This window comes from Sander vitreus, chromosome 16 (genome assembly GCF_031162955.1).
Source record: "Sander vitreus isolate 19-12246 chromosome 16, sanVit1, whole genome shotgun sequence".
Lineage (NCBI taxonomy): Eukaryota > Metazoa > Chordata > Actinopteri > Perciformes > Percidae > Sander > Sander vitreus.
The window spans coordinates 27952939-27974219 of NC_135870.1; the positions used below are offsets into that span (position 1 = coordinate 27952939).

At 40.1% G+C, this 21281-nt stretch overlaps 1 protein-coding gene across 2 annotated transcripts in view; it reads right to left on the reverse strand.

Moving 5' to 3' along the window:
- sh3glb2b (SH3-domain GRB2-like endophilin B2b) overlaps nucleotides 1–21281 on the reverse strand; it is a 52516-nt gene that overhangs the window by 26051 nt on the left and 5184 nt on the right. Inside the window, exons 3-6 of one of the 2 annotated variants that reach the window (XM_078271330.1) lie at nucleotides 20802–20930; nucleotides 16752–16885; nucleotides 11866–11958; nucleotides 7304–7366 (exon numbers count right to left, since the gene is read on the reverse strand). In XM_078271330.1, coding sequence (XP_078127456.1) covers nucleotides 7304–7366; nucleotides 11866–11958; nucleotides 16752–16885; nucleotides 20802–20930 — 419 coding nt within the window. The remainder of the gene's footprint in view (nucleotides 1–7303; nucleotides 7367–11865; nucleotides 11959–16751; nucleotides 16886–20801; nucleotides 20931–21281) is intronic. The other variant, XM_078271331.1, reaches the window with a different exon arrangement.

Genomic DNA, 21281 nt, shown 5'->3' on the forward strand with positions numbered 1-21281 from the left:
CAGAAACAAAATCAGTCACGAACCATTCCCAGACTCAAACATCAAATGATGTAGACAATATAAAGATCTACTATAAGCTATGTCTGCGCTTTAATCTAGCCAATCTGAAACTATGAGGGGAGCTAGCAAGGTAAATGGATGCTGAATATTCAGTTTCAATATATTCAATATATATTCAGGACTTTCTTTATCCGCAGAAACTGGGTTTAGTTAGTCTGTTTCTGTTACTTTGACCTTTTCTACCCTGAATCTACCCAGCTTAGTGGCCAACTATATTTTACCCACTGATCTCTGGCCAGTTTTCAGTCAAAAACAAAGTTTATGTAATCCAATTTCTGTACTGAGATGCAGGTATCATCTGTATCAGACTTTCACTTGTCCTGGCCATGTTATATAGCCCACAATATGCCTACATTAAAATTAGTTAAGTATTTAAGTTTGACTTCACTTAAATTAAACCTGCATACCAGCTCTCCTTTCATTTATTTTACTATTATATTTTGTAAAGTGTCTTATTGGATTTTGCATAATAAATCTCTGAAGCCTCAGCATTAACAAAGCACTTAACCCTTGTGTTGTCTCCTCGTTGACCATGAACTAAAATTGAAAATTTGCTTTTTTTTGTGCTTTTTTTCCGACGTTTGACGCTTTTTCTATGCTTTTTACGCTTTTTTAAACGTTTGTCACTTTTGTTAACGCTTTTTTAAATTCCTCATCAATAAACCTTATTTAAAATTACATAATACCTAATAATAGTTTTTAAAAAAGCACAAATTATGAATTATTTTGACTAATAGTTAAGATCAGAGGATGTTGAGTGATGCACCGTTTATGTCAAAGTTTAGTCAAGAGATTGTTTTAAAACCATGTAAAATGCTATAAAATTGAATAAAACACCCAAAATTCAATGGAAGTAATCATTAATTTTACCTGCGAAGAATGTTGTATGGCTTCCATACAACGTACAACCATGCGTCCAAGTTATTTTTGGGCAATTTGGTTGAAAGAAACCCATATTTCTGATATAAAAAACTTTGAAAATGGGTCAAATTTTTACCCGAGGACAACACAAGGGTTATATTTTCAACCAACATCAGTACTCTATCACTGAAATACACAAAAAAAGATGTTAAAGCAGCTCTGCTCACATCACACTAACACAAATATACAGCATCTGTGTCAGCGGACAGTGTTTTAATGGAGCGCAAGGGTTTTTGACAGCTGTCCTTGCAGGTGCAATCGAGGGTCACAAAATGAGTCCGTTGACTTATGTGCCCCGCAAACTCCTCTTAGCATCAGGTATGCAGTGCAGCATGAGCAGTGGGTTCATTTAACAATGAAATGCAGCACTGGACATTGGAAATGAAAGTTAAAATCTAACAAGTGATTGTTATACCTGCAGTTCATTCTTTTGATGTCCATTACAAAATAACTAAAGATTAACCAAATACAATGCTGAAAAGCAGCGTTTGACTGCAAAAAACATAGAAAGCTGAGGGAGCCATTCATTGGGTTAGGCATTGACCTTGAGTGGTTAAGGTTAGGATAGACGATTGGTCAGGGGATAGGGCCTGAACCAATCGGGTTATGTTACCTTGCGTAAGCATGGACGCCTGGCCAATAGTAGTGTGTGAATGCTATTGAAGGGCGGGTCTTGCCTAGAAGTTGCGTGGGTTCCATAATAAAGCGTCAGGGATGCATTGAACGTTTAACCCTTGTGTTGTCTTCCTGTCGACTTGTTGTCCTCCAGGGTCCAAAATTGACACTTTTCTGTCTCTTATCAGTTTTACACTTTTTTTTCTGGAACTAATGGTCAATAAACTTCATTTATATGAAATGATATCTAATGTTTGAGTTTAAAAGCTGAAATTGTGAATTATTTTAACTAATAGTTAAGATCTTAAGATCAGAGGAAGGTATGTAGAAGTTTAGTCAGGGTGCTGTTTTAAAACCATTTGTTTTTTTCCAAATGCTAGAACATTGAATAAAACACCCAAAATGTAATGAAAGTAGTAAACTGAACCTTCATTTAACTTGCGCAGAGCATTGCATGGAACCATCCATGTTATTTTTAGGAAATGAGGTTGAAAGAAACCCAAATTTCTAATATAGAGAAACTTTGAAAACGGGTCAAATTTGACCTGAGGACAACAAGCTTCAACAATGCACCCAGTGGTTACTATTTTAGGTTAAGCCTATGATTGTAATTGTGTGGAAATGTTATTATTGTGCCTTTTACAAACAAGATTGTGTGTGATTACAGATGCTAAATAAATACAAAATCGGACTTGGCCCTGAGTGACGCACAAATACTTCAGTGAAGTGTTTGTGTCTGGCAGCTGCTGCTGTTGTTGTTGGCCCCCAGCCTGAACTGAACCTGACTTTTCTTCTACATTCCGCAGCTGCAGACTGATGAATAGTTGTTGCATTGCTCCCCCCTGTGTTAAACATGTGTTATTGAGAGAAAGAACATTTCCCATTGTATTGGGTGCAAGAATATAATTTTTTTTCTTTTCTCTCTCCTTTCTGTTAGTCTTTGGTTTGTGTCATTTTGGTTACATATAGGTCTAAAGCTCTCGGAATTAAGCAGGAAAGTGGGATGAGATCAAGATATAACATACCAAGGTGTTAAACTGCTGTGTGTAAAACCAACCCGTTCTCACTCCAAACTTCAGACAGATTCAACGCAAAAAGCACCCTTCAGGGTGTGTGTAGAACGCACCGGGGCAGAGCAGCAGCTACGCGGTGCGTGAAGATGACATAGTATTAAGAGCGACAGCGGTAGCAAGTAGTATTAAATCACAAAATTCCACGTAGGGAGGTTGGATGGGATGGTTGATTGGTCAAACAACACAGGACTTTCACCCCGGAGACCAGGGTTTGTGTCTCGCGTGTCACGTTTCCTAAACCCAACTGTCCCGTCCTTCTTTTCCTAAACCCAACTGTCCCGTCCTTCTTTTCCTAAACCCAACTATCCCGTTCTTCTTTTCCTAAACCCAACTGTCCCGTTCTTCTTTTCCTAAACCCAACTGTCCCGTCCTTCTTTTCCTAAACCCAACTGTCCCGTTCTTCTTTTCCTAAACCTACCTGTCCCGTTCTTCCTTTCCTAAAACCAACTGTCCCGTTCTTCTTTTCCTAAAACCAACTGTCCTGTTCTTCTTTTCCTGAACCCAACTGTCCCGTTCTTCTTTTCCTAAACCCAACTGTCCCGTCCTTCTTTTCCTAAGCCCAACTGTCCCGTTCTTGTCTGGCGTGTCACGAAAACATACCTTTTATAAGCCCAGCCACCATCTTTTCCTTAACCTAACTGTGTCAAAAGTGACGTCAATAGTCCTGACAAAGCGTGTTTAGATAAAGAGTGTTTAGATATGACGCTAAAGGAGACTTTTAGCGTCAATAACAACGCCAAAGGCACCTAACCAAGCGTCCGTATTTTACGCGATGGGAGTGAGAATGTGTTGGTAAAACAGGTGCATGTTGCATAGATGTGTGTTATACTCCAAGGATGGACAACATTTAAAAGGTTAGAAACTGACTTTTTAAACTGCCTCAATATAATACGTTTAAGACAGCTAATGATGCCATTGATGTCCTCAACGCCCTCATCCCAATGCATTACTTGGAACTTAAAATTGACTTGTCATTGTCTGGCCACATTAATATTGAATTTGTCCCTAAAGCACCTCAATTATTCCCAACCTTTAAAGAAAAATCACAAATTGGCAAAGTGACCATGAACCACTATCAGGTAGGACAAGGGATGGATAACAAAGTCTTTACCACAAACACACACACTAAATCACTGGAGACTACATGACCACTGACTACCACCATAAATAAACAGCACAAATTAACAGGGTGTTAATCCTTTTTCCTTGTTGCTAACAGATGTTTATGTGTACAACCTTCATCTGCTCTGATCCACTGGGATCCGTCTCCACATCCCAGCTCTCCCAGCCACTCTGCAGCTGGTTCAGTTGCAGAGCCAAAACAAAGAAACACCAACTGAACGTCAACAAGCCTCAAACGGTTTAACTTAAAAAAAGCTCTCCCACACAAAAGGAGGGCTATTGTCATTTAAAAAAGCCCACTCAAACCCCAATAAAACTGCACCTGTGGGGTTTGCACCAAAAAAAGACACTTCAGGTCATTTTATATCATTTGAATAATTTCTTAAAGTTCAAGTACAATTTTGAGGTACTTCCATTTTCTGCTACTTTATACTTATACTCCATTTATTTTACAGCTATATTAAGTCACCAGTTACTTTAAAAACAATGATTTTACATACAAAAATATGATCAATTTATAATATATGACAGATTAAATAATCTAACACCTCCACTTTAACCAGCTACGTCATTCAAATTCTACTTAAACATGAGTGCATTAGTTATAAGAATCCAATAATGCATTAACAATCACAGGGGTAATTTTTCTGTATAATAAGTACTTTTTATTTTTTACTTTTAAGTACATTATCAACTTGTGCAGCTTTACTCAAGTACGTCTTTGACTTTTAGTATTTTTACTTTGTTGTGAGAAAAAGAAGAGCATGTATTGTATGACCAATTCCTTCTGTTTTTAATGTAAGCTCAATCCAACAGGTTAATACTATTGCAGTAGATAAAGCCACTGTAAGGAGACAGTGTGGGGACTACATGCTCTACAACAGGGGTTCTTAAATGTATAATATAATATAAAGAGGTACAACGCTGCGCCTGTTTAGGCTAAACAACAACCTTGTAACTGAAACACACTTAAATGCTAGCCTACATTTCAAATTATTAGAATCCATCACTAAATTCATTCGTTATTATAGTATAATTATTTTAGGAATTGTGTATTAAAAAAAATCTCATGTAGCCCGTGCAGTACCCCTAGGGGTACTAGGACCGCCATTTGAGAAATACTGCTCTACAATATGATTGTATTTTTGGTATAGACTGAAAAATGACTTTTTTGACAATCAAAATTGCAACTATGAGCGATGAAACACACACTGTACATTGTTCCAATGGGGTTGTCTTTAAATTCTGTCCTCAGCTAGCACCATGGTTGGCTGAAATAGAAAATCTGCATTATTATTCTGCAGCGTGTGTGGGCAAAGTTGCTGCTTAGCAGCAGTCCAGCTGAACCACTTCTCATTTTGACACAATCATGTCCAACTTAGTGCACAGCTGTGTTTTAAACCCTAGACAGTTACAGTTTAGCTAAGAAGGCCAGATGCTTAGTGACACAGCAACAGCTCTGGCATGTCTTTTGCTCACAACCACACTTTTGGTGAACTTTGACCGTTGATGGCGCAGCACCAATATCGCCACAGCGGGTGATGGATTTTTGACCATATTTTATCAATTCTCGAGTGGTCAAAAATGGTTAAATGTTGTACCAAATCTGCGCAACAAATGTTATCAACCTAGAATTTTCTGCAACTTATGAGACATAATAGCACATGGGAATGGCCATCATATACCTCCATCACAATTTCCCATGCCCTTATACACTTTAAACCAGCATTTAAAAAACATGATTATTACACATTTATGACTAGAAACACTTGACACACAGTGCTGCATATCGGCTTAATCTTCAGGTTCCCAGCTTTCAGATGATGTATACATTTCTATGCGGCATTTACAGATACTGTTGACCTGCTATCTCCCCCTAAAGAACCCCTGTCCCTCCCAAAAACAATGGGTCTATGTGGGTCTCAGAGGGTTAATGTTTTGTTTTGGTAAACAGTTTGACGTGTTTAGGCCACCGTACCTCTCCTATACATCTAACATCCTATCAAATGCGTTCTCATGATCAGTGCAAATAGAAAACTTAATTTAGTCTTTTCAGAGACACGTCATCGTTCCAGTCCATGCCAGTATGGAGCTATTGTACTGTATATGGTTCTAAATGTGGTACATTTTAAATATACATTATTTGTCATAGTTTTAGTATGTCAAATAACAAAGAAAGTATGAACATTCATAACAAAAATTAAACGAGCAAACATGATCATGTCATATTAAAGTATCATATTTATGTTGCAAATATGCAAGTCTGACTTGTTCAAGTATTAGTAATGCAGCCCCCACGTCATTTACAGTACTATCAAACAATAAATTATTTCAAATGTATAACATTTTAATCTTACAGTGTTACTTAATGGCTGTCATCCCATGTTGCATAAATATACCATAGGTAGACAACACTACAGTGCTGGTGTGTTGTTGTAAAGTGATTCCAGGTGTGCTTTACATTTAACAATATATTCTAAAAACAAATCTCCATACCTTTAAAATGTTAAACTTTGCTGTGTCTTTAAAGTGAGACTATCTAACTTTTGCTGAACAATGATACATAGCATAATAATAGCATAAGTAGAGGAAGTCGTAGTCTCTGAACTGACTTAGTAATGTCAGTTACACAGCAATATCTAAGAAACATTAGCTAACATTAGCCACCATAAGCTAGTAGCAGCAAAGTGTACTCAACTGAGCAATGTTGAATTATTTTGGTCATGGAATTAGATTTTTTACTCATTTCATTTCACTTTTTCCAAAAGCTACACTTTAAAATGTTATGGTCTATTGGTGTTTGTGGTAAGGTTGCATGGCTCATAAAAAACCACTAAGTGTTCTAGCGCTTTATGCCTAAAGAGCTCAACAGTGACCACCCACTTTTTGAACGGCTCTGGTTCCATAAGTGATTTTTCCCATTCAATATCTCCACTGACAGTTCAAAAAAGGCTTATATAACCAGTTTTATGACTGGAACCAAGCCAACCCAATGAATCGTGACCAGAAAACATTTGATTTGGCATTTGACATTTTAAAAAACGACAAAAAGACAAAAGGTACAAGACGTGTATACAGAATCGATCATAGAGTTAAATGTTAGCAGCTGGCTGCAGCCGTTTGCGGGTGCAGTGAACATTTCCATGGTAACAGCGAGCTCCACCAATCAGAGACTTCGCTGTTATGCTCATGATTGTGGGTAGTGTAGTACTTCTCCATGACGTCGTGAATAAAACATGTTTTTCTTTAAACAAGGTTGATTTCATACAGACTTCTGGCTTCTACAGGAGCAGAAACCTTTGTTTCACAATCTTGTAGCTCGCGGTCAGTCTACCTTCGATGGTTTAGACATTATGGCTAATTTTAAAAATGCTTATGAAGAAAATGAATGGGATTTTCACTTCTGGAACCACACTGCTGAGCTCTATTAGCATGTTAGCCTAGCTCCTCCTCAGTACTAGACCCTGGATGTGTCCTGCATGTGTGCCACTTGTTTCACTTGGGACTCTTACCGCTGATGCACTGGCAGAAAGAACATAATTTCGGGGCCTTGTCTCCTGAAAATCAGGTGCAGCCTAAAAACAAGGAAGGGGCAGGGAGGAGGAAACATGTTGGAACAGTCATGCAGTTACAATCATTAAGCAGAAAAACAAAAAAAAGTTTCAAGCATAAAGCATAGCAGCATAAAGAAAACAGATCAGAAGCAGCACATCATTCAGACAAAGTTCAAAGCAGAAGACAACTGTCGATAGTTGTTGGGGGTGGTGTGTGATATCAAAGTGGTTCAAATTATTTATTTATGAATAATTAAGTGATTGCTGTTGAAACAATAATAGTATTTGTTAATGTACGTGAAATGTGAAATGAAGAAACATGAGATTCTGGTCATTTTTTTTTAATATAGAAGCTACAGTTAAGTCCCCACAGTTACCGTTAAGCTTTTATTAGCTTGTTTATAGTTTTACAGGTTTTGCTTTTATATTAAATAATTTAGTTTTTTTACCTAAACGTTTGATCAATTTGAACCAGGCTCTGTACTGTCCAGATGTTACCACCCTGCTGTGAGAAGGGCGACCCCTGCGGTTTCTGAACGTCCCACCCCCGTATTGAGCAGAGGCCAGATTGTATTGTTTATTCAGGTATCTCTAGGTTTTAAGTCAGGTGTTCTGGTATCACAAAGCTGGCTCACTTCTAGTCTACAACCACGATGTTCCACTTCCGGGGTTGCTCCCAGACATTCTGCCAGATGTCCTTCTTTTCGGTCGGATGTCTGTTACCTTATTGGCGTTCTAAACTCTGGTGGATTTCTGAGGACTATGGTTAACTGCTTCTCAGATCTGTGCAGGGTAAATCCAGACAGCTAGCTAGACTATCTGTCCAATCTGACTTTTCTGTTGCACGACTAAAACAACTTTTGAACGTACACATGTTCCACCAAAACAAGTTCCTTCCTGAGGCTATTTTGCAGAGGCACAGTGGCGCCACTCGGCGCTTAGTGCCAGCCATGATGACTGTGATTGGTTTAAAGAAATGCCAATAAACCAGAGCACTTTTCTCTCCCATCCCGGAATGCTGTGTGGACTAGCCTAGATCTTCCTCCGCAGCGATGTGGAGGAAGGTCTGGCAAAGCGAGACTAGCTCACTTCTAACCTGGAAAGATCAACATGGTAACCTATGTTACACGGCTAACCTGCTCCAGAGTTGTACTATACTTTATGCGGTAAGTTTCAAGTTTTAAAAACAATAAATGCATAAAAGGTCATGGCAACATGCAACACGTCTGGGACAAAATCACTAACATAAAGCTTCAAACTGGAAATAAATACTAGAAACAGCTATCAAGTAAATACTACCTAAAGATGTTTGTTTAACTGGTGGTGTTTTGCCATGAATACGCTCTTCTATGGACAATATAATGCATACTGATTGTTGACGACTGAACATGTCGAACAATGCTGACGATATTTCAACAGCCTTAGCCTTACTTCGATATCAGGACACTATTCCTGATATTTGTACAGCTTCTTGTTCTTATTATATTGAAATACTTATGTCGCTGAATATTATTTCGTGCTACAGTAACCTAATTTCTCTGACGATATCACCGTTTCATCACGTTGGACTAGGTACTCCCCTCTAGGGCTGGGATGATATGCCTTTTTCCCGATTCGATTGTTTCACAATACATGGGTGCAGATTCAATTTGTATTGCGATTTTCAATTATAGCTATTCTAGAAGTTTTGCAATTTGATAGTTTTGAGTATGGTGATTTTCTTTTACTTCTTTAACAAAAACAATAGTTGAATAAAACACTTCTAGAGACAATATATCATAAGCCATTTCTAAAAACGAATTCTTTTCTAAGAAGAATGCACATCACATGGCAGTCAGTCAGTCTGACATTTATTTACTTAACATGGATTTTCAGCATTTTCTGCTTTTAGTCGGTTTTGCTTGAAACGGATATGATGTTATGATGTTAGCGGTACCGTATAAACAGAAAATATTTAGGTGAATAATTGGTAAAAATGGATAAATAAAAATTCTAGGCAAAAGAATCGATTTTATAACTCGCAAAAAAAAAATCACGATACATACGTTTTGGGGTTTATTTTCCCACCCCTACTCCCCTCATAGTTCTGATGATTTAATAACTCTGCCTCTTTCACACAAACAGGCGTGGAAACCCCAGAGTTAACAGAGCCAGGTGATAACCAGCTTCATGATACCGGTTTTCAAAAGCGCCAATGTTTGGTTAAGTGAAACCATGGTAACCCAAAGAGAGCCCGACGAAGTTGAACAACGTTGTTTGATATTTGTGACATCTTGCTGAGCGTGTCATTTTGACCAATGACATTCTATCAAGAGTTTGTCACCAGTCCTCTACAGTACCTGAGTGTTACTAGGACTTTTTTTCTACTTCATCTTGTAGTGGGCTACTCCATCATCTCCAAGTTCTGGCATCAAGCTGTGATGGCTTCAGACAAAGCATCTCGTAGTCAGCATTAAGAAGCTTATCTTATTGAGGTTGAGATACATGCAACAGGCACTGCAGGTAGAATCATTGATGATATGATGATATGGTAGCCAGCAGAGCATCTGAGAAGCTTTTTTAGTCAATAGTAAGCAGCAGCTTGGTCAGTGCAGCCATGCCGTCTGAAGAAGCAACCAGGGAACAAAATGACGGCAGAAGTTATTCTAAAGAAAGCAAGACCCTATGACCTGACATGGAAATGCATAGTTGTGATGTCCTAGTTGTGTGCTTTTTTGCTATTCTGAGCTTTTTCAGTTTATTTACATTTACGTGTTTATTTACATGGAGTCTGGTGGGTTTAGCGAACAGAAAGGTCGACCTCCTTAGAAATCCTTTCCATAATGTTGTCAGACATTTAGAATATGAATCTGAGCCTGTCAAGCACTTTTGTGAAGGTAAATACAATCTGCACAATCGCCCTATTAACTTACATTGTAGCTTGTTTCGCCGCTGCCGACTGCAGCGATCTCACTTAACACTGGACCAATGTCAAAGATTGTTGTTCCCATCAGTCACTTAGACACAAAAACATAGGAACATAGGGTCCAGGTTGAACAAAAACGGTAGTTACCCTTTAAGTTGGAATGAAAAACAATAAAGCTAAGAGGTTAAAAAGCTCCAAAGAGCTGCAGAGTTGGGCGATAACTCTCTGTGATTGTGATATTTTGAGCAACCCCTTTTACATTACATGGAGTCAAATAATCATTAATGCTGGATTTATAATGGGAACACAGAGATGCTGTACAAAATGTGGACTAACCCACCTTGTGCCTGAGAATCTTGGTAAAAGTGAGTGTTGTTTACATGATTGCTATTAAAATCATTTAATGTTAACAATAGATTAAATGGCTATGTAAAAGAAAGATGATCGCTCGTATTGAAGAGAAATACCAGCAGCTCTGCAGATTCTTCTCAGCTTGGACTTACATTCATCAGATGCACAAACCACCACTCCAAACGAATGCTAATGCTGCTCTGCCTGCTGGATTTGTAAATAGGCATTGTTTGTTAAATGTTTATCTATAGGTATGGTTATAGGTAGTCAGTCTACCTTTATTACTCAATATCTTGACAGGCAGGAAGGGGGGAGAGACCGCAACAACGTAGCGTTATTATGAATTCCAGTGCTTCTCTAAAGCATGGTGACAGAGTTTGTGACTCTCACTGCCAGAGGGGGGAGACTAAAGTTCCGCACTCCAGCTTTAAGAGGTTATAGGTTTACCCAACCCATTGTCACTCCCACCTCGTAAAATACGGACACGTGGTCAGTGTCTCTCAGCATCAGATACGACGCAATAAGCACCCATCAGCGTGTGTATGGAACGCACCGGGCAGAGCAGCAGCTCCGCGGCACGTGAAGATGACGTAGTATTAAGAGCGACAACGGTAGCAAGTAGTAAGAAAGCCCGAAATTCCGCAAAGCGAGGCTGGCTGGGGTGGTGGATGGGTCAAACAACATAGGACTTTCATCCCGGAGACTGGGATTCGTGTCCCACCTGTCACTGAAACGTTCATTTTATAACCCCACCCACGATCTTTTCCTGAACCCAACTGTTGCGTTCTTTTTTTCCTAAACCCAACTGTCCCGTTCTTGTCCCCCGTGTCACGAAAACGTACCTTTTATACGTTATTTTTAAGCCCACCCACCATCTTTTCCTTAACCTAACTGCGTCAAAAGTGACGACAATAGTCCCAACCCAGCGCGTTTAGATAGGACGCTAAAGGAGACATTTAGCGTCAATAACAACGCCAAAGGCACCTGACCAAGCGTCTGCATTTTACGCGATGGGAGTGGAAATGTGTTTGTTTGCCAGTAAAACCACCTGGTGATTCAGTATGATCACTGTTGTCCAATACATTTCCAATCTATGTGCACAGTTTGGTTGCTGTGGATCTCACGTTTACTGTGATTCAAACACTATAGACAAGAGGATCTTTGGAAGAAGAAGAAGAAGAAGAAGAAGAAGAAGAAGAACAACAACAACAACAACAGCAAAAAAAAACAACAAAAACAGTAACAACATGAAATTTCATCTCACCGCTGCTTTGGCTTCTGCCTGCTTGGCTTTTTTCAGGCGTGCTTTACAGATGTCAAGATCCAGCCGTCGATTCTCCAGAAGTCGCCTCTCTTTCTGCAGAGGATAGAAGGGATCCAGTCAGAAAGCAGGGATCTGCTGCAGGGAACAAACCTTGCTTCTACACACTGGGCTTCTAGTCATAACAGTACAGTAAAGCAACCAGCTCTATATAAGAAGACATTCCATAGAAAAATCTGAAAATCAGTTTTCAGTGTCAATGAAGCATTATTATGGAACCCACGCAACTTCTAGGCAAGACCCGCCCTTCAATAGCATTCACACACTACTATTGGCCAGGCGTCCATGCTTACGCAAGGTACAGTAACCAGATTTGTTCAGGTCCTATCCCCTGACCAATCAGCTATCCTAACCTTAACCACTCGAGGGCAATGCCTAACCCCAACCAATCGAGTTGTTTCGTAGGGCAGGACTTGCCTAGAAGTTACGTGGGATCCATAATGACGCATTAATGAGTATCCATGGCAACATACTTCTCCTCACTCGTCGGCGTTAATACGAACTAGGGCTGAGTTTCAGGGGAGACACAGGCAAAACCACAATTTTTCATATATGTTTTTGGGCTATATTGCTTCCATAACGTGTCTTCTTTCAGACTATTGGGAAATAATCATTCAAAATACACATTAAGATGTTTATTTTTCCCCACTTTGTCTATTTGCGCCTGTAAATTTCTCCTAAATTCACCAAAAGTTAGCATTAGATAACGCTTCATTTGCATATTTAAACATAAAAATTTCAGAAAACTTGTAATACAAAAATACATGTCTTAATAAAAAAAATAAAGTAATCAAGTAGGGAAGTTTCATGTTGATATCGGTGTTTAACATGTTTTACCCTATTCACCTGTTATGTCTTGCAAATGTACGGACTTCGCCGTTTCATTCCTATATCTGAAGGTTTCTATAGAGGGGTTTGTTCAGATATCATTCAAAACCTGGTTATATAACATTTTATACCTAAAAATGTTGCGAAAATGGATTTTTTTTATGGCTGTTGACAGTATATTCTGATTTATGAATGTAAAAACCTTTGACTCCAATATGTCAGCAAAATGAAAGAATCTGGCTGTATCCAATGTTCAGATTGCTGTATGGATGCAAATTAGCGCTAATTTAACAAGATAATGTCTAATTTGCATATTTAAACAAACTTTCAGAAAACTTGTAATACAGAAACTATTTGTCTTAATTTAAGTAAGGGAAGTTTAATGGTAATAGCTATCAGAAAACAAATATCCCGTATTCATCTGTAGTGTCTCCCCTTAAAAACGTTGATAATCCAATTCAAATCGATATTTATTTGAATGATCCAATATCGATTAATAAAATCTCAAAATCGATCTTTTAAAAAGAGACCTGCGGGACCGCTGGCGATCTCGGTCAACATTACTGTCTTTAAGACGCTCTGTTTTAAAGCTAGGGTGGAGACATTTGCATAAGACTAAAGGCTGATTGATGGTTCTGTGGAGGCTCCATTCAGAGCTTTCGCCGTAGCCTACGGAGGTGGCCTGAAGTTTATACTTGTGCGTTGGTGTGTGTGTCGATCTCTTGAAGAGAATAGCAGGGCCGGCATGTGTGTGGGGAGTGTGTGGTAGAGCGAGGGAGAGAATAACGGTGATTAGCTTCAGAGCGAGTAGCGACTCTAAGAGTCATAGTGAGAGAAACAAAGTGTCTCCCCTGTGCTTTCTGACAACGGTGGGAAATCTGTAGCAGGAAAATGCAACGCTACCGAGCGACGTGCATCGCTGCGACATATAGTTAAAGTTTTTGAGAGGTGAGAGGGTCCGGTGTAGGGTCAGTGTGTCCACATACCCACTGCATCAATTTGTTCACTCTGTTGTTAGTTATTACATGCACTAATGGAGAGATGTCAGAGGGTTGTCCATCACAGGCGCCCTGAGCAGTTGGGGGTTCACCTGTGCCAAGGTGGTGAACTGGCACCTCTCCAGCTAGCAGTCACTAATCCACACTCTGTACTTGGCCTGCAGAGGGACTTGAACTGCTGACCCTCCGTTTCCCAAGCAAAGTTGCTACGGACTGAGCTACTGCCACTCAAATCATAACATATCACATCGTTATCATATGAAACTAAAAAGGGAAGGGGGCTAAATAATGCTCTCAAGTTAGTCAGTAAAGTAAATTTTGGCGAGGGATAGCATGGCATTTCCAGGATTTACAGGATCTCTGTATTGTGGGTCTGGAAAAAAATCTTCCGATGACGTAAAACGGCGATTTTTGCGTCATCGGAAGATTTTTTGCCCAGAGGCAAAGGACTACAGCCAGTACTAGGAGCTACTTCTGCATAGCTCATAGGGGGTTGGACTGTCTGCTTTTTCCGCAGAATGCCAAGGAAAAAACAAGCCATCTTGAATTCTTGCTTAGCTTCTCAGCAGCAACTGTTAGATAGATAGATTTATTCATCCCGAAGGAAATTTTAGAGCAACAATTATGTGCATTCAAACTACCGCACACGTGTACCACCGGAATACATTGGTAAAGATCGGAGAATATGCAGGACGGAATACTCGACACAATACGTGAGCTTCGCCCGCTGGTTATCGAGACCAGCGGTGCTGCTTGATGCCTCTGGCCGGTAAAGGGACATTATCAGCGGGGACGTTGAACGAATGTGTCGGTGGAAAGCTAACGTTAGCCGGCCACCTGTTCCATCAATCCTGCTTGCAAGTGTCCGCTCATTAGACAACAAACTGGACTACATCCAACTTCAACGAAACTCCCAACGCGAGTTCAGAGACTGCTGTGTTTTTGTTGTTGTGGAAATATTGCTGTACCGGACTATCCAGCTACCAGGCCTGCTGCTCTGTCACCGGGTAAGACTAGTCGAGGTGTGCTGTGTTAACACGGACTGCCTGTTGCAGAAATGGGGTGCTTGTATCCAACGAACTGCTTACTGCTGGTGGAGTTTGTGACTGTTTAATGCCGACCATTCTACATCCCACGCAAATTTACGGCTGTGTTTATACTCGGTGTTTATACCACAGCCCACCAAGCGCTAATGCTAGTAGCTATGTGTTAGCTGAACTTTACGGAGCATATAATGTGTGTGCACTAAATGTAGCCTATTTCGTATGTCGTTTTTATATGAAGTCGTTTTTATATATTTTAAATGTGTAACACCACTTGAGCCACGGTGAAACGTTGTATCGTGTATATGGTTGAAATGATAATAAAACACACTTGTTGAGTTTGTCTCACTGTCTGTCTGTAAAGGGTAGGCGTGGCTTGGGAGTAGACGCTAAAGCAGCGAAGCAAGTGCATTCTGGGATTTGGTGTCTTTCATCCATGGCTTTTCTCGGCCTTAGAAGCCACCAATTTCTAAAGAAAAATTCACATTTCTACTACATAAGTGACCCAATTTAAAGATATATTCATCTTTCCAATGGACAAATATCCCTTTAACGCCATTAATAACGCGTTTATCTGACAGCACTAGTTTTGACTCAATCTTGAATAAAATAACGAGACTTTTAGTTGACTAAAACTTGACTAAGATACCTTGAGTTCTTTTTTGACTAAAACTAGACTAAAATGACGAGACTGTTAGTCGACTAAAACTTGACTAACAAAAAAAGATATGTGAATGACTAAATATGACTAAAACTAACAAGGACATTTGGCACAAGACTAAGACTAAATAAAAAATAAGTGACAAAATTAACACTAGTGCACCCATGGGTGTGCTAGTCTTACAGGGAGGTGTGTTCAGGTGCATTCTTGGCGTATTGCTATTTTGAGGCAGCAGAAAGTGATCGCGCCACTGACCAACAAAAACCTGGTCTAAAGTCAATAACGCAGCATTTCATTGTTATTTTAACAGCAAATTAGTAAAATGCGCCTAGGCTCATGCACAGCGTGCACCCACTATATGCTTGTTACACACACAAACACAGGGACACGCAACAGCACATAAACATGCAAAAGTTAAAAAATAAAAAATATTAAGCAGCAAATCCGCCATCATAATAGCAATGCGCAAAGGTACAAACGTAGCCTCGTGAGACCGTCCTGATCTCGCGAGCTCCAGTTTTCCACTCACAGATCAGTCTGGCATCTTGAGATAGAGAAAATTTGGAGCCGTTCGACAAACGACTAATCAGCGTTGGTTTTGAGGCGGGTTTAGGTGTGACGCAACGAGAAGCGACTGTTCAGTCTAAACAACATGGCGGCTTCCACGGATGAGATGAGCGTAGCTATCGCGCAAGTTTTATCCGAATTAGAAAGTATTCCTTTGAAGTATTCATTGAAAGAAGAGCAAAAAACAGCACTGGAGGCTTTTTTTCTTCTCCCGACTGGTTTTGGCAAGAGTTTGATATATATCGTTGATCTGATTGGCTGATTTGGCCCGTCTATCACCAACATAGGTGGTGATAGACAGATGGTTTATCCAATCAGCTAACCAGTATTTTCGCCCCTTCCCAAAAGTTCTCCAACGGAAAGTTCCTAGATGGATATGCCAAGCAAATGCGAAGCAATCCATCTGGCGGAGTCAGGTTAGTACAAACGCGCCTGGCTTTTAAAGGGAATGGGAGATGACACTCTGATTGGTTTATTGCATGTTACGCCCAAAACACACCTGTGATTAATTAAGACACTAAGTACATTCCTTTTGAACCATGCACCCAGCGCACGGACCCTTTTTTCCGCCGTTAAACAACAAAAGTGGATTTGTACACACCCTAAACGCACCTGCGCCAGGCACTTCACGCCGTGCGCTTAGATAGTTAAAATAGGGCCCAAATGTCTTAAAGCACCGAGGACTTACAGTAAAGTAGTGAGTAAGAAAGTAAATCAGTAGGTCAATCTTACAGATATAGTCTTCCAGTCTCCTTCCAGGAAGTTGCGAAGAGGGGTGAGAAAGGTGGCAGCTGAGGTTTGGAGAAGCTCGCGCTCGGCTCCTCCCAGTCTCTTCTGGTACTCTCCCACTGTGATCAGGGTACTGCCTACAAGTACACACATGCACATACGTATTACATATCATGTCAAATTGGACTGAAAGAGCTGGCTATTTTATTGTTTAGAATAACCGAAAGAGCTGGATAAAAAGTAACAGCTGAAACTTTAGATAACAAAGGAGGCAGGGGAAAAATTGACACAATGGGCTGTGATTGAGGAGGAGGGAGGGCTGCTGGCTGCTTATGCTTCCTGTAAACCAATGCTTAACCCTCATGTTGTCCTCAGGTCAAATTTGACCCGTTTTCAAAGTTTCTACATCAGAAATATCAACCAAATTTCCCAAAAATAACATGGATGGTTCCAGCTGCTAATTGATGATCACTACTTTTATGGTCTACCTGGGTGAAAATCTGTGATCATCCATAAGCATATGTTTCTCTGACCTTAACTATTAGTCAAGATAATTCCTAATTTCTGCTCATTTTACTCAAAAATTACCGATAATTTCATGTAAATGTTATGTTATATGATGTTTATTCACCATCAATTCCATAAAAAAGTGTAAAACTAGTGGTAACAACTTATGAAGTTGGCTAAAAAGATATACAGTACCTATTTTGTTACATTACAGCCTTTAGTTTAATGTTTTTTTAATCTGAATTTTATGTGATGGATCAGAACACAATAGTCTAAGTTGGTGAAGTGAAATGAGAAAAATATATACATAAAACTATTTTTAAGAAATAAAAAACTGAAAATTGGCATGTGCGTATGTATTCACCCCCTTTGTTACGAAGCCCATAAAAAGCTCTGGTGCAACCAATTACCTTCAGAAGTCACATAATTAGTGAAATGATGTCCACCTGTGTGCAATCTAAGTGTCACATGATCTGTCATTACATATACACACCTTTTTTGAAAGGCCCCAGAGGCTGCAACACCTAAGCAAGAGGCACCACTAACCAAAAACTGCCATGAAGACCAAGGAACTCTCCAAACAAGTAAGGGACAATGTTGTTGAGAAGTACAAGTCAGGTTTAGGTTATAAAAAAAATATCCAAATCTTTGATGATCCCCAGGAGCACCATCAAATCTATCATAACCAAATGGAAAGAACATGGCACAACAGTAAACCTGCCAAGAGACGGCCGCCCATCAAAACTCACGAACCGGGCAAGGAGGGCATTAATCAGAGAGGAAGCACAGAGACCTAAGGTAACCCTGGAGGAGCTGCAGAGTTCCACAGCAGAGACTGGAGTATCTGTACATAGGACGACAATAAGCCGTACGCTCCATAGAGTTGGGCTTCATGGCAGAGTGGCCAGAAGAAAGCCATTACTTTCAGCAAAAACAAAATGGCATGTTTTGAGTTTGTGAAAAGGCATGTGGGAGACTCCCAAAATGTATGGAGGAAGGTGCGCTGGTCTGATGAGACTAAAATTGAATTTTTCGGCCATCAAAGAAAACGCTATGTCTGGCGCAAACCCAACACATCACATCACCCAAAGAACACCATCCCCACAGTGAAACTTGCTGCTGGGGATGTTTTTCAGCAGCCGGGACTGGGAAACTGGTCAGAGTTGAGGGAAAGATGGATGGTGCCAAATACAGGGATATTCTTGAGCAAAACCTGTACCACTCTGTGTGTGATTTGAGGCTAGGACGGAGGTTCACCTTCCAGCAGGACAATGACCCCATACTGCTAAAGCAACACTTGAGTGGTTTAACGCGTAAATGTGTTGGAATGGCCTAGTCAAAGCCCAGACCTCAATCCAATAGAAAATCTGTGGTCAGACTTAAAGATTTCTGTTCACAAGCGCAAACCATCCAACTTGAAGGAGCTGGAGCAGTTTTGCAAGGAGGAATGGGCAAAAATCCCAGTGGTAAGATGTGGCAAGCTCATAGAGACTTATCCAAAGCCACTTGGAGCTGTGATTGCCGCAAAAGGTGGCTCTACAAAGTATGGGGGGTGAATAGTTATGCACATTTACTTTTTCTGTCTTATTTCTAAAAAGTAGTTTTAGGTATATATTTTTCTCATTTCACTTAACCAACTTAGACTATTGTGTTCTGATCCATCACATAAAATTCAGATTAAAAAAAACATTGAACTAAAGGCGGTAATGTAACAAAATAGGTAAAAAGCCAAGGGGGGTGAATACTTTTGCAAGGCACTGTAACATTCAATTGGGTAATCATTAAGAGGCTACTTTATAAACAGGCAAACCGAACCACAGGACAACAAGTGCATGGTCGACGGGAAGACAATACGAGGGTTTAAGAGATTTTTTGCTGATTTAAAGCCAGCTCTGTGTCACGGCAGTGTGTAGAGCTGGGCAAGATGGAGGAAATCAAATACCACGATATTTTATTGGTGCTTATACAAAATATTGACACAATTAGAGTTTTGATAAATAATCAATAATAACCAATAATGTGATACAATGACTAAGTGGGTAAAGCCTTAACCTTTAACGTAAAGGCAAATAATAAAACGGCTTATAAACACTTGTTTCGTGTCACGATATCCAAAAAAGACAAAAATCTAGCCTCATATATCGATGTCGATATAATGTCAATATTTTGCCCAGCCTTGGAGCAGTGTGCGCAAATAACGGTGTGTGGCTTCTAAGGGTGTCACAATTTAGATTTGAATTCGAAATCAACCGAAATTAAGTCACAATGGAATCATCGGTGCTGCCACGCCCCCCATGTCACGTCCGGTTCACTTGCCAAGCGGCCACGCCCCCATGTCACGTCCGGTCGGCTTATCTAGTGGGGAAAAAAACACACGTGTTGAAGTGCTGCGAGTCAATCTCCTCTAACTTAGTTACAGCCAGTCAAAAGATAGCATGGCAACTGCAGATGCAGGAGACCCATCGACAGAACTTGACTCCCCTCCTCTTTCACTGAAGTCGCCGGTGTCTAAGTATTTTGGATTTCCTGTGAGTGACAACGTTCAATAGCAGTGACGGCACCGTTTGGCTTAGTTATGAATGCCGTTAGCATCGTGGCTAACACTTTTGTTTATTTTTTTGACAGATCGTTAATTTTTTTTATATATATATATATATATATATATATAATAAATAAAGACTCGCACCAATTAATCGATTAACAAAATAGTTGCCGATTAATTAATAGTTGACAACTAATCGATACATTTTTGCAGCTCTAGATGCTTAACACACATCTTTAACCCGGCAGCACAAAAGATCCATGCAATCACCACAGTTTCAAGGTGGGCAACCGAGATTAGTGCCACCTGCGGCACCGGGATTGCTCCGGTGCCGCAGGAAATTCCGCCGGATGCATGTCTTTTCGCCGATGTCCGTTTCCTTCAGCTTTCTTTGTGTTGGAATTTTAAATTGCCATTAAACCAGAGCACGTTTTCCTCCCATCCCCGAATGCTACGTGAAGTAGCCAGACCCTCCTTCAGCGCGCTTTGGAGGAGGGTCTGGCAAAGCGAGACTACAGTGAAATTGACCTTTGGGATATAAAATATCACATTTCCAAAATCGAATCAGTTCATCCTTGAGTCCAAGTGGATGTTTGTGCCAAAGTTTAAGACATTCCCTCCAGGGGATCCTGAGATATCAAATTCACAAGAATGGGACGGACAACCCGAAATGCCACGGCTGTCAGAGGCATACAAATTGGGGTTTGAAATAACTAAAATGATTCTTACTTTATAGAATTTGCTCCCAGAATACTGAACTGGATCACTTTAGAAAAACATCAGCACTTTTATGTACAGAGAGACTGACCACCGTTTAAACCGCTCACCCTGCAGTTTATAGTAGCTGACTGACCTATCAACTGTTTCATTATTATTGCTATTATAAAAGGAAGGTGCTTCAGGAAAGCATCCCCAGCCCTCAAGTATGAGTACAAAGCAGACAACAGGTTCAACGTGTCATCATGTGATGCAACAATATCAGTTTCAGTAACAGCACCACTGACCGTATGGCGTCCCTGGACCAAATTCATTGGCAGCTTCCAGCATGTACTGGCCCAGCAGCTCTGGGTTAGTCGTCCTGGAGGGAAGCTTTTTATCCAGCTTGTCATAGATGAACTCCTCTATTCGAGCACCTGGATTGCAGGTCATAAAGACATCATTGTGAAACTGTACACACAAGGTGAAAGAAAAAGTTAAGTTGGTACCGTTGTATTGAATCTTATCTTATTATGAAATAAATGGTTCTACGAAAGTTTCCACAAATGTTTTTCCTGAGACTTTTTAGCAACTACAAAACCAGCTACTAACATTTTATTTGCAACAACCAACCACATAGGAATATTTTTAATTTACCATGTGAGTCATTACAGTACAGGGTATTTTCATGCCTCTTCATTATTTTTTACCCAGCCTTTATAAGCAACCCGCTTTTAATGTCCGTGTTGCTGGCAGTTATTTGAGCCTCTAACCATTATTATGCTGTT